Source organism: Chamaea fasciata, unplaced genomic scaffold (assembly GCF_029207755.1).
Source record: "Chamaea fasciata isolate MVZ Bird 193981 ecotype frontalis unplaced genomic scaffold, bChaFas1.0.hap1 SCAF_20, whole genome shotgun sequence".
In the NCBI taxonomy this organism is placed as follows: Eukaryota; Metazoa; Chordata; class Aves; order Passeriformes; family Sylviidae; genus Chamaea; species Chamaea fasciata.
The window spans coordinates 5,783,187-5,796,038 of NW_027094105.1; the positions used below are offsets into that span (position 1 = coordinate 5,783,187).

The 12,852-nt window shown below is 45.6% G+C and overlaps 2 protein-coding genes across 2 annotated transcripts; one reads left to right on the forward strand and one right to left on the reverse strand.

Moving 5' to 3' along the window:
• Positions 1–1,019: 1,019 nt before the first annotated feature.
• On the forward strand, positions 1,020–6,853 carry PHYHD1 (phytanoyl-CoA dioxygenase domain containing 1). The gene is made up of 11 exons (XM_066201255.1): positions 1,020–1,137; positions 1,903–2,061; positions 2,582–2,657; positions 2,789–2,836; positions 4,174–4,229; positions 4,413–4,475; positions 4,572–4,593; positions 4,950–5,078; positions 5,599–5,715; positions 5,862–5,988; positions 6,161–6,853. The coding sequence occupies exons 1-11, from the start codon at positions 1,105–1,107 to the stop codon at positions 6,204–6,206; spliced, it is 876 nt and encodes a 291-aa protein (XP_066057352.1). The 5' UTR covers positions 1,020–1,104; the 3' UTR covers positions 6,207–6,853.
• A 1,027-nt stretch (positions 6,854–7,880) lies between these two features.
• Positions 7,881–12,842, reverse strand: DOLK (dolichol kinase). Its single transcript, XM_066201254.1, has 2 exons — positions 12,824–12,842; positions 7,881–10,737 (listed from the first exon to the last, which is right to left on the reverse strand). The coding sequence occupies exon 2, from the start codon at positions 10,637–10,639 to the stop codon at positions 9,068–9,070; it is 1,572 nt and encodes a 523-aa protein (XP_066057351.1). The 5' UTR covers positions 10,640–10,737; positions 12,824–12,842; the 3' UTR covers positions 7,881–9,067.
• Positions 12,843–12,852: the final 10 nt, after the last annotated feature.

Here is a 12,852-nt window from a genome sequence, read left to right on the forward strand (position 1 = left end):
GGATTTTATCCACAATATTTACAGAATAGAAAACTTATTTTTTTTTCAAACAACCTCTCTTTAAATGGATTTTCAGTTGCTTGGATGTAAACACTTCTCTGTGAGGATTTTGCATTCCTTCCTTTTGCTGGGTTTTCCTTTGGCTGGGTGAGTGATGCAAGAACCCGCCCCCATGGTACTATTTTTGTGAAGTGCTGCTGCAAGGGTGTTTTCGGTGTTTCCTGTAGGAGCCAAACACGTTTTCTTCTCGAGAAAAAAACCTTCCCCAGGGATTCCCGATGAGAGGGATGTGTTGGCTGGCAGCGCCACCGCTGGGCTCTCAGCTGTTCCTCCCACTCTGCCTTTTAGACCCACTTTCTGCATTTTTGCTCTCTGGTTTGAACTTTGTGTAGATTTGACTTTACTTATGTGTAAATATTACGTGGACTTCTGGAGCTGCAGGAGAGTGAACAGAGCACGTGAAGGTGTAAATTACCAAAAATGGATCTGTGAACGAAAATAGCAGAAGTATTCTCTATGGGTTTTACCAAACCCTCAGTGAAAGCTCTTTACCATCCTTTAGTCTGTTTGTCACTTGCTGGGCTGGGGAACCCTTTCAGGGGATATGCTGAAGTGCTGGCAGGACTCACTGACTAAGCAAAAAGGGCTCTGTAACACCCTGAATCAGTGCTTTAGATTTGTTCTAAGCCATCTTGATCTTTTCTTCACACTTGAATGTTATTTTAAGTCCCCCTTATCTTACTTACCCCTGTGATTACCAGTTTAACTGCCCTATTTTTAAATCTGGGTTGTTAATTAAAAGTCATTCCTCCTTGGAGCTCAGATGTTCATCAAGTGGGTGATTGCACTTGAATAGAAAAATTTTGTGTGCTATGTTACCACCAAGAGCCAAAGCAATACTGTGCAGTCCTGAACGTCCCTGCCAGGAGCAAAGAACTGGCGGCGGGGACAAAAATCTCTGGAGCCGTGCGAGAGTCCAACTGCCCAGCGCTGGCTTTTATCACATGCTGGGACAAGGATCACGTGGAGAGGCGGGGAGTCAGCCCTGCAGAGCCCGGGTGGCATCGCCGTGTTGGTGGTGGGGTCTGGGGAGCTTCTGCCCCGATGGCATCCGTAACCCAAGAGCAGATCCAGGAGGTAAGGAAGGAGCGTGTCCGGAGTGCAGGCAGGTGACACTGTGTGTGAGATACAGTCACTGCTGGTTACCTTGTCAGCAGGACTAGCAAAGATCTGCTTTACAAACACTTTATATTCTCCTCAGCTTCTTGTATTACGTTTAGTGCGTGAGTGTCATGGCTACAAACTCTTCCGGGGGCAGCTTGTCCCACGGAGCTCTTGGAGGGATTTCTCCTGTGCCCTTGCTGTCTGTGCTGCTCGGCTCTCATCCCTGAACTCGAAATCTTCCTGGCAAAGGATAATCTCTGGGGTATTCTATATAAAGAAACTGAGTTCACTGCCAACAGAGTTCATTTTGTAAAGGATTGTGTAGTGAACTGTGAGAAATCACCCAGGGATTTTTTTTTTCCTTAGAGAGAACCAAGCTTGTAAAGGAATCTCATTCTGATTTGGCACAGGTATGACTGCCCTGTTTGCGTTAGTTTAATAGCTGCTGTTTACAGGTGTTAGATGAGATGTCGTTGAACCACAAAAGGTACTAGTGATGAGATCTCTGTTTCGTGTAGACTGGGGGATTGAAATAGATTGTTCTTAACTGTTTGGAATTTCAACCTCTTAATGAACCTTTTGCAACAGAAGCCCCTCCTGAAATTTAAAATTAAGAACGTGCTTGCCTGGCTGCAGAGCTGGAGCTGCGATGCTTTTCACACTGTAAACTGTTTTCTCCTACTTTGTGCTGCTTCCCCCGAGGACTCTGGGGAAGAGCAGTCACCCGGTCTCTTCTAGTTCCACAAGGATGGCTTCCTTGTCCTGGAGCAGTTTTTCAGCGCAGAGGAGTGTGACAGTATGAGGAGTCAGATCCAGAAAATCATCGCGGAGATGGAAGTGCCGCCGCACTGCCGCACCGAGTTCTCCACCAGGGAGGAGGAGCAGCTCCAGGCGCAGGTAACTAGAAGGGCAGGGCTGCCCCTGTGAGGAGCTGGAAAGAGGAAGGAAAAAGGCAAATTGCTGATCAGGGGTCACTCTGGGGGAACGTGACTCTTCCTTCTAACTGAACATAACACCGGAAAAGGAATTTGCTCTCCAGCTTTCTGCAAATGTTTGCTGGGGTGTTATGAAGAGTCTTATCAGTGTGTGGCTCTGCCGTGCTTTGAGCCCCTGGTAGCCACGAGCATATCTCAGATATACTTTGTACATGTTCTGGAGACAGAAAACTGGTTATTTTCCAGGCAGCCAGCAAAAGAAAAGCAAGGGTAACCTCTGTGTGACAGGTTCTTATAAAGCCCTGATCAGCACCAAGACGGGTGGTGTTGTGGAAAGCCTTTTTATGAGTGATTTTTCACTGTGTTTTGTTTATGCTGCGGTTTGCTGGGAAAAAGATGCAGGTGAGTGTTAATGCTTTGATTGAAGGTTCATTTATGTTTTTACAAGGATGCTATCTTTACTGGGCTCTTATCCCTGGCAGGGTAGCTCGGATTATTTCCTAACCAGTGGAGACAAGATTAGATTCTTCTTTGAGAAAGGTGTTTTGGATGGGAAAGGTAAGCCCTGGCCTGAGTTAGCTATGTGAAGAGGATGGGAAAAGGCTGAGTGAGAGATTAGGGGCCAGTTTCCAGCTCAAGTAGTGATTCCTGCTTTTCAAACAATGTTAAATTATGGTTTTGTTTTGTAGGTAACTTTCTAATTCCAAAGGAGAAGTCTGTCAGCAAGATTGGCCATGGTATGTTTAAAGGATGGGGTTTGGGGAGGGATGGACAAAAGAGATGTGGCTTTCAGGCGTGAGGATTTCTCCAGACCTACTCACTGTACATAACTGTCTCTGCAATTCTCTCCATGTTGCCCCTCACTCTCTGCTCTCAGAGGACTGCATCTTCTGTTCCAATCCTTTTCAAAAACCCCTTCTCAGAGGTTTCTCAGTGATGAATAGCTCAGAGTCACTGACATGTGAAAGTTTGGACTTCAGCCCTTGGCTCTCTTATGTAAGAGATTTGCTCTAAAAATTTACCACCTGAGACTGGTGACTTTCAGTACAGACCAAATTCTCTCCTATGTCCTGTGCTGGGTTGCTGATATTGAAGCTGCCCTCCTTCTTGTGGTGTCACCAACACCTTTTCTTTACCCTTACTGGTCTGTTTGACCTACTTCTCTCCCAGTTCCTGGACTTGCATTTTGACCCCTTTTGTTTTCAAACAGTACATGGAAAATGAGAGCAGGATTCCCTGCACCTGCGAATGTGAACTTTGTTCAGATTAAACTTCACTACAGTTGGAAATTCAGTACTAAGTGTTCTTGTTCTTTGGTTTTCTCAGAAAAACACTCTCCTCTTCCCAGGCCCGCTGCCATTCTGTCACACTTTAGCTTTTCCTCAGGGGAAGTGAAAACAACTGTAGATTCCTGCTGACCCAGCAACTTAACAATTCAAAAGCCCTTTCTAATCTTATTTTCTGTAATTGTTCATTTTGGTCAAGTCTCATCCCTTGCTCGAGAGTGGCTCCTGCTGGACTTGGGCAGGTGTCCTCATGGCAAATCTGATCAGGGTGAGCTGGAGGCACAACTCTGAGTCTTTGCTTTGTGGATTTGTCAGAGCTGGGTTGTAGCAAGAGTCTGCACAAACAATGACCTGCTAGCTGGGGCTCTCTGAAGGGCACCAAAGATGAGCTCTAGCTCCTTTTTTGCAGTACTTCACTTTTCTGGTAGGTCTTAAGAGGTGTGTTTTTAAGGATGGATTCACCCTGAATGAATGTGCCTCAGGGTCGTGTGTGTAATAGTTGTCACTTGTGTAATATAATACCGAATCACATAATATTCCATTTTGTTCACCCTGTTGTACACTGGCTTTTATGTGTGTGCAGTTTGTGGCCAGGGAGTGATTACGGTCTTTAATGATGATTGTACAACCTGTAAGTGTCCTGTCACATTTATCTATCTTGGGAGGGATGGAAGTTTCTGGGTGCAATTTATCCTGCTTGGCTGTGGTGTCTGCAGCTCATCACTGAGAGCTGCCACATTTCCTTCTCTTCTTGAAATCTTCTGTCTGAGCCTTTTCTTTCCCTTTAGCTCTACACGCTTATGATCCTGTCTTCAAGCAAATCACCCACTCCCCCAAGGTGCAGGTGAGCTGTTACTGCTTCCTAGAATGGTCTTGGGGAAAAAAAAAAAAATTGCAGAGTAGTTAATTTTAGTTTTCTGCACTCCCAGGGGGAGTTATTTTGTCAGTGAAAGGAAATTTAAATATCTTTAAAGAATAATGCTAAATAGTGTGCTGAAAACATAAATCTTGGAAAATTTTCTTGCAGGAACTGGGGAGAAAACTAGGACTTGAGAGACCAGTAGTTGTGCAGAGCATGTATATCTTCAAGGTACAGTAATTCACGTTGTCTTGTCACTCAAGAAATAAGACCCTGTTAAGTGAGAAGCTGTGAAACTCTTCACACATCACTTTTTTTTCTTTGCAGCAACCTGGCATTGGTGGTGAAGGTGAGACTTGTGTTATCTCTATATCACACTGCAGATAATGCTCCTTTAGGGAAAGAATATTTCCAGGGAAAAGGCTCAGAATCAGACTTAAACCTGTGAGTTTGGTGGTATAAACCTTCTTAAAATAATCTTTGAAATCCACATTTTCCAGAAAAGTTTCTACAGCATATGCAGCTGGCACAAAGAGCGGCTTTTACATTTGCAGCAGGGTAAAAGGTGGAATTTTAATGTAAGATTTAATGTGTGTGATAGGTGAGTGGGCAGGGGAGGGCTCTGAGTCAGGGAGATGCAACCCTGAAATCCTTCTAGAGGAACTGAATCCCATTAAAGACCTGAATGACAGTCTCTTCTTGCAGTGACGCCACACCAGGATGCCACCTTCCTGCACACAGAGCCTCTGGGCAGGGTCCTGGGGTTCTGGATCGCCCTGGAAGATGCCACACAGGAGAATGGTTGTTTGTGGTTCATCCCTGGCTCTCACACCAGTAAGAGCATGTGTGTGACCGCTGCTGGTCACCAGCACAGTTCTGCTTTTCCCCACCTCTAGAGTACACAGGGTAGCTTTAAACTTCTGCTCACCTAAAGATTCATTCAGTGAGTGTAATCATAATGCTCTTCAGATTTTGAGCCACTCCTTCCTCAAATCCTGGAGCCAGCTGTACTCCTATCATGGTTTGTGCTCCTGTAGAAAGCACAAATGGACCAAAGGCTGGCTTTGCATAAGTGTGTGACCATTTGTGCTCCTAAGGGTCTGTTGCAATGCAGAGAAGGGGCCAAAAAGGCAAACAGAAAGCAGCTGTTTGATCTGTTTCTGCCACAGCTGGAAAATCCTAAATCTCTACTTAATGAAAAAGACCCCACCCAAGTTACTAAGGAAAGTGTGAATATAGTTATAATAAAGTCCCTATCATTGCCAAGAGAAATCACTGACATTGTTCCTTTGCTGTGCAGAATGTAGCCAGGTGTTTAATTTTTTGTGTGTTTGCTTATTCTGTGCATTTGCAGATGGGATTACCCGGAGGATGGTCCGTGCAGCTTCAGGTGCCTCAACGTGTGTAGAGTTTGTAGGCTCAGAGCCAGCCTATGATGACAAGCAGTTCATACCTCTGCCTATAAACAAAGGTACAAACAGCCCCAAACGTGGCACTTCACAGCTCAAGAAAACACAAGGGAGCTAAAAATCATATTTTAACCCTGCACCTTCCCTTTCACTGGAAGGCAGAGCTCATCTTTTGGAAAACAGCAGTCCAGGTGATTCTTTCCCACAGGTGGACTCATCCTCATCCATGGCGAGGTTGTCCATAAGAGTGAACTCAACAGCTCGGACTCTTCTCGCCACGCGTTCACCTTCCACGTCATGGAAGCCAAAGGCACCACCTGGAGCAAAGAGAACTGGTAAGGTGGTGATCCTCACAGGTGCCTGAGGAAGTTGAAGCCTTTCCAGTGCTGTAGTTGGGATAACTGTTGGGCTCAGTTTGTTGGTAGTGCCTCAGCTGGTGTTGAATTCATACCTGCAGAACTGGAATAGCCTCTGAAGTTTTGCTTTTACCTCTTCTTTACTCCCCAGGCTCCAGCCAACTCCTGAACTGCCTTTTCCATCGCTCTACACTTGAAATTAGTGACTTGCCTTGTGGAGTGGACCAATATTCCTTTCTGATTGTTCATTCACGGTCTCTTTAAACACAACCTTCACTAGATCAGCTCTCAATGTTCCTTCATCATCCTCCTCCTTGAAACCAGGACCATTATCACACCCCAAAACCTGCAGTAGACAGAAGATTCTCCTGCAGCAGGAGCCCTGCCAGTATGAGAGTAGTCACTCAGTCCTTTTGGTAAGGAAACACTTCAAGTCTTGAAAACAAACCAATTAAGACCATTGCACCTTGATTAGGACCACTTACCAAGTATTTCTCCTTGCAGATACTCAGTATTTTCTTGTGTTTAAGAGCTTAAGTGCATTTCTTGGCTGGTTGACTCCAGAAATGCAGTGTTGTGGGGAGAAGTTTGATTTTTTACCCCTAGGTTTCTGTCTTATTGTTCGAATAACAGTGATTTAAAACAATCCTGTAGTGGGTAAAATGAAGCAGGAGGTTTGCTTTTCATAGTCAGTCTTCTACATACTCCTGGCAGACAGTAGCTGAGTGTTTTATCTCTGGTTGTAATTAAAAATACAACAGTTTTTAAAGATTCATGTTGAAATGATGGAAACAAACAACCTCAATCAAACTCTTTATACTTAAATAAAAATATAGAAATTCTCCTTTCCATCTCCATCGTATTTTCTTTGAGGAAGACACAGTGTGACCTTCTCCCAACAGATGGAGACAGTGCTAAATTGTCTGGTGAGCAGCTGGAATTCTCAACATGCACAGGAACAATTTCTGTCCCCAAAACCTCACCAAACCCAAACCAACTTATAGCAAGGAATGTTTGGAAATGCAGGCTACACCCCAGGCAAGCTCCAGTCTGTATCCTGAACTGAACAGAAGCTGTGTAGGTGTGATTTCACCAGCACTGGCAACCCTGAGATAGGAGCCCAGTGTCACCAATGCAGGAATTATATCAGAGTAACCCTAAGGCTGCTGAGGGCTGTGGCAGAGTAGACCCAAATCTTACTGACTCATCCCTTTCAAAAGTAAATTGGGGAGCTGGGTCAGGGCAACAGCAGGAACATTTAATGCAAAGTTTCTGCATTCAAAAAACTGCCTTTTCTACAGTTTGTTTGAAAGTTGGAAGCAGTGTGGAAGGAAAGCAAATTTCTCTACCTCCAGAGGTTACCATGATGTCAGTGGTGAAGGCTGTGGCTTATGACAGAAGCAACTCAAGTTTTGTCTGCATCTTTCCATGCGAGGAGTTAATAATTTAGAATTCTGCTGAGGAGAGGTAATTTGTCCTGACTTGCACCACTACCTGCAGTGTGCAAAACTATCTACTCCAAGTGCATAAATAAAAAAAGCTGGATTGATTGGCAAGATTCCCCATTGAATGTGAAGGAAACAGCCCAGCAGTTACTGAGTTTGGTTTCCTACAGAGTAGCAAACAATTTACTGTGTTAGTAACCAGCTCTGGCCAACTCTGGCATCCTCAGGAAAAGCAGCACCAAATCCCAGGAGCCCCTCCCAGTCAGGGGGATGAATTGGGCAATGCTGCTCCTCAGCTATTCCAGTCCTGGCTTGTTGCAGGGACACACAGTATCGGATTGTGGAGCCAATTCTGCTGACCCAGGGACTGGTTTCACTCCACCCCAGTCTTATGCTCCCTCCCAAGGCATGGTCTCAGAGCTACAGGCCTGCAGAACAGTGTTGTGCAAGCTGGACTTCCCCCAAACTGTTCCCAAAAGTGAACTAAAAAAGGGCCAGAAGTGAACTTCATGATGCAAACTAGAATCCTGGAATGACAATCTCCTGCTTGGACACGTCCCTGGAGACAGGAAGGACGCCTGTGTTTTGTTTGAATGGACACTGGGGAAACCAGTGAGAAGAGACTGTTGATACAGAAGGGTTTCATAAGTGGGTTTTTTGGCCACAAAATGGTAGCCGTAATTTTAATTAAACAGATGGACTTCAGTACCTTTGGTCAATTTGTTGATAGAAGCATTTTTATAAATTATTTGATTAAACATCTGGCTGAAAAAATGTGAGAAGTAGGACAGTGCAATAGTAGAAAATTTTATTGACTTCAACAGATTTTCTGCTTTCAGGATTAATGTGTAATTAGTTTTAGCTGTGACTTCACTTAATTTTCCCCCCATATTCATTCTCAATTAATTTAGATTAAATCTTGAGAAAGAGAAAACATTTTTCTTTCTGAAGCAAACTTCAGGGCTAAATATTCACTGTTCTTATTAGCATGGTCTGGAACGAGCAGTGTCTGACATTCCCAAACCTCCATCACCCCCCCTGGATAACTCAGCTGTGGCAGCTACTGATTTTGGAGTTGTGTTTGTGCATTGTGGCGTGGTTTTGGCTCTTGCTGATGAGGACTGGACATACCTGGACATTTGTACCTGGTTCCTGTGCCCACCCTCATTATCAAACATGCTTTACATCATGCTTATACAGGAATGACAGTTCACACATCAAACACAAGAAGCAGGACTCGGTACAGAAAACAAGGTACAGTGCAGAGGTAGCAACATCTGAGAGACTTGCTTGTTTATTTTTTCCTCTCTTATTGACTTACCTCTTCTTCCTCTGCTTCCCTTGGGCACCCAGAAGAAACTTAAATTGGTTTATTAAATACAAGTGCTGTTTTTCTCAGTCATGTTTGTTGCTGCTAGAACATAAATCTGGCTATTTTTGACAGGGGTAAAAACAAGACCAAATCAAAACCTTTATTTTAAAGAAGTCTTTTTCATTTCTGTTCTCAATAATTTTCTCTGCTGTACCAAAAGATCAGCTTTGAGCTTTCACTGCAGTGCATTTCCTAGTACCTTTCTCTAGGAAGGGAGAAAACTCTGTTCCTGGAAGTGCTTCTATGCCATGAGCATGATCTGGAGGTAGAGAGGCAGCAGCAGATTATCAATTTGAGTAGTGTAAGCTTCCAAAAGAGAAACCAAACTCACAGATGCCAGAATCCAGGCGTAGCTGGAGTTCAGATTCACACTGCTGTCAAAGATCAGGATGAGAGCCACAGCAATGATCTGAGCAAAAATAGCTGTCATTGTCCCTTCAAAGGTCTTCTTTGTTCCTGGCCATTTGATTTCCCCCATTGTACTGCCAAAAACAGAGGCAATGGTGTCTCCTACCCCTACTGCCAACACCCCAGAGTAGGGGACCAGTGCTCCTGCCCCGGGCAAGGTGCCTTTAGGAGCACAAGACCTGGGAAACAACCACACTGGGAGAGACATGCCAAGGAGGAGATAAATATGAGTCAAGATTAGAGGTCCACTGTCTCTTTCATCCAAGAAGAGGGAGAGCAAATGCCTCAGGGTTTGTCCAAAGGGTTTGATCCTGAAGTACCGAACGTACTCTAAGAAGATAAACACTGCCAGACACAGCACTGCAGCAACGTAGAGGAGCTGGCGGTCATAAATTAGTCCAGGAACGTAAGTAGCTACAACAATGAAATGGAAATATTTCCTGGTTATAGTCGAGGCCTGATGTTTTTTAGATTCAGATGATCTCTTAGCGTTCTGGTAGAAAACCACACCACATGCTGAGGCAGCCAAGAAAGTCCAATACACAAGAAGGTAAAGTCTTGTCTGCGTCTGAAACAGAAACTGGAGCAGCCAGAACAGAGGGTTCCTCTGGATCAGTCGGTACAGCCAAGGCATGATGACCCCTAAGCCTAACACTGCTGTCATCATGTGGAAAAACATGGAGGAGATCCACGTGCCTGAATCCATGAAAATGAAGAGCACAGTAAAAAAAAGACCAAGAAGAACAACTCCAACAACTGCTACCAGAAGGAAGAAGTCAATGGGATCCCCTCTGCCCTCGATTACATTCAGTGAGCGTTTAATGAGCTGATTGAGAACAAAACTTACACCTCCAAGAACCAGCAGTGCTTCTCCGGGAGTAAAACATCGAGGCAACAAGTACAGCAAGATCATACTGAGGTAGACAAAAATGAGCAGCACTTCTAGAACCTCTATCACTTCTGAGACAGTCAAGGAATGTTTCATGGTGTAGATAATTACGCTGCCAGCAATACCAGTCAGGATGCAAGTGTTGGTTGGCACGGGTTTGGTGATGCCAACGGCTAAGACAGACAGGAAGAGAGCGAGCAGCATTCCCGTGGAAGCCACGACGATGCCAAAGCGCTCGAAGTACACGATGCCGGCAGCCCTGCACCTCTCCTTCATCACCACCCCCAGCAGGGGGATGACCATGCTGGCGGGCAGGAGGCCGCTGTTGGCTGCCCCCCGGAACTGGAACACGGCCCCCCCCAGCTGCAGCAGCCGGTCCCATTTGAACTGGACGTAGAAGGCCTGGACGGCCAAAGCCACGGCGCACCAGGAGAACCGGTCCCACACCACCGCGTGCACCGACAGCACCACGGCGAACACCAGCAGCGACTCCACCAGCACCGGTTTGTTTAACATGATTCCAGCCCGGCCTGCCTCAAGCTTGCAGAATCTCAGGAGTCCCAATGTGCTCAGCTGTCCATTAGGAAGAATTCCCGTCCATGCTATTGCAATTCCTATTTAAAAAAAAAAAAAGGAAAAAACCAAGCAATTAAAGCAACTACTTGGACAGGTGTCACTACAGGACACGAAAAGAACGACATGCACGCAGTCAGGTTGCCAGGACAAAAAGAGAATAGTTTATTTTTCTACTTGGGTTTATGTAGGTTTTGGACAATGACTATGGATTGGAGGATGAAGGTTGCCACTTCTCCAACCACACTGGTCAAACTATAAGTTTATCAATTGTCCCTCCTCAAGAGAGGTACAAAAAACAAAAAGGACAGTTTACATCACTTTGTTTATATGAAAATCTGTGGAAAAACTCCACTACAAAAATGCAAACATCAGAAGGCTGAAAAAAACCAGAGCAGCAGGTAAGGTGTTTGCACAGCTATTTCGTTCTTAAACTCAATTTAAACTGATAGTTATGTGCCAATTACTAATGTCAACACACAGATAGTTAAAAAAAAACCAAAACAGTGAGGTAAGCTAATCCTGCACTTCACCTTCTGTAAGTGAAGGCTCACAGCCCTGACAGATGTCCTGCAAACCAAACTTTCCTTTAAATTTTTGGACTGGAAGATAAGAAGTTGAGATAATCAGCATCAGGCATATTTACTCTGTTAGGTTAAATCTTGTCTTATCTTCTTCAAAGAACTGTGGGCACTGACAACACTGTGCCATTCTCACCGGCATTTATTGCTTTCTGGCAACTGTGATTTCTCTATGGATAATCATACTTGATAATCAGCCATATATAAACCTCAGCTGTTACACTGGCACCTCTTCTGGGGTCTTTGAAGGTCTCAGGTTCTTTATTTCTGTTGGAAATATTATGGTTGATCCAGTTGTGAAACGGCATTACTTTATCCTTTCTGGCCCACCCTTAAGCTGATTAGCAGCAAAGTCTTACTCAATTCTGCTCCCCAAGTCTCAATGCCAATATCTACACCAGCTCCCTCATGGAAGTTTATTTAAGGTCCTCTTTTGGGTTTTCGGCCAGTGTTGAGTGGTGACACCCGATTACAGAACTGACAAAATAAGAGCAATATTACTGAGGAACTATTACAGTTTGTACTGTCAAACTTCCTTAGACAGTGTGTCTGCAGCGTTTAGATATTTATGACTTTGTACTGAAAACTTAATTACTGATAGATTGCTTTTTGGCATCCTTATTCATATAGCCTGAAATACTTGATTGCCAAACAGCTTCATTAGATGCACTGTTGCTACACAGCTCCAGCAGGTCAAGTGTAATCTTTTGTCATTGCAATTAACTTCTAAACAGGAGAAGAATTAATCATACAGTCAATAAAACAGAACTGCTCTGGGCAATATCTACCTCCTAACTAATGGTTTTGGGGTCCTACTCGCTGCTGTTTCTGAGCACTGGGGAGGGGGAAGCCTAAGGCTTATTTGAGAAGTAGGGTAAATGTCACCTGCCAGCCAAAGACCGAGTCCTCCTACTCAGTCTGGCAACCTTAAGACTGCACCCCAGCTCCTGTATCGAGGGCACGTGACAGCTCCCCCGCCGGGCTGCAAGACTAGGCGGAATTTCACCCTGGGGGAGCCTTTAGACCCGACAATCTGCAAGGCGATGTATTTCACTGGTGAGTGATTTGGTTTCCTTGTGCTTGCCGCAATCCCCTCCTCCACACCTTCTTTCAGGTAGTGTGAAGCTCCTCGGCACTGCCGCTCTCTCACCATGGAACGGGACCCATCACGCTGCGGTTCCAGCCAGACCGGGCATTTTCTGCCCGTTTCGTGATTGGCGTCCCGTTTGCTCAGGGCAGGGAAGCTTCCCACTGACGTGCTGCCAAACGTCCGGTAGCCCTCGCCTCGCTGCAGCCCCTGCCTGCTCGCTCTCTTCCCCACGCCCCCGCAGCGCTGTGGATCCCCCCAACCCGCGGGCTGCCCGCGCCCTGTCCTTCCACGCTGCTCGCCGCCTTCTCCTATCCCCCTCAGCCGCGACACCCACAACCCAACCTCCGCTACTGGGAGCGGCATCCGCCCGCGGGAGGTCTCGGAAACGCTCCCGGGTAGTTCCCGGTTCCAGCGCGAAGCTGCGGCCCCGCCCCCGGGAGTCCAACGCGCACCCACCTCGCAGGACGCCGCCATCTTGCCGCGCC

Coding starts and splice junctions, on each gene's coding strand:
- DOLK (XM_066201254.1), bottom strand. CDS start 10,639: ATGTTAAACAAACCGGTGCTGGTGGAGTCGCTGCTGGTGTTCGCCGTG.
- PHYHD1 (XM_066201255.1), top strand. CDS start 1,105: ATGGCATCCGTAACCCAAGAGCAGATCCAGGAG. Junction 5,079..5,598: donor CATCCCTGGCTCTCACACCA/GTAAGAGCATGT, acceptor GTGCATTTGCAG/ATGGGATTACCCGGAGGATG. Junction 5,716..5,861: donor ACCTCTGCCTATAAACAAAG/GTACAAACAGCC, acceptor TCTTTCCCACAG/GTGGACTCATCCTCATCCAT.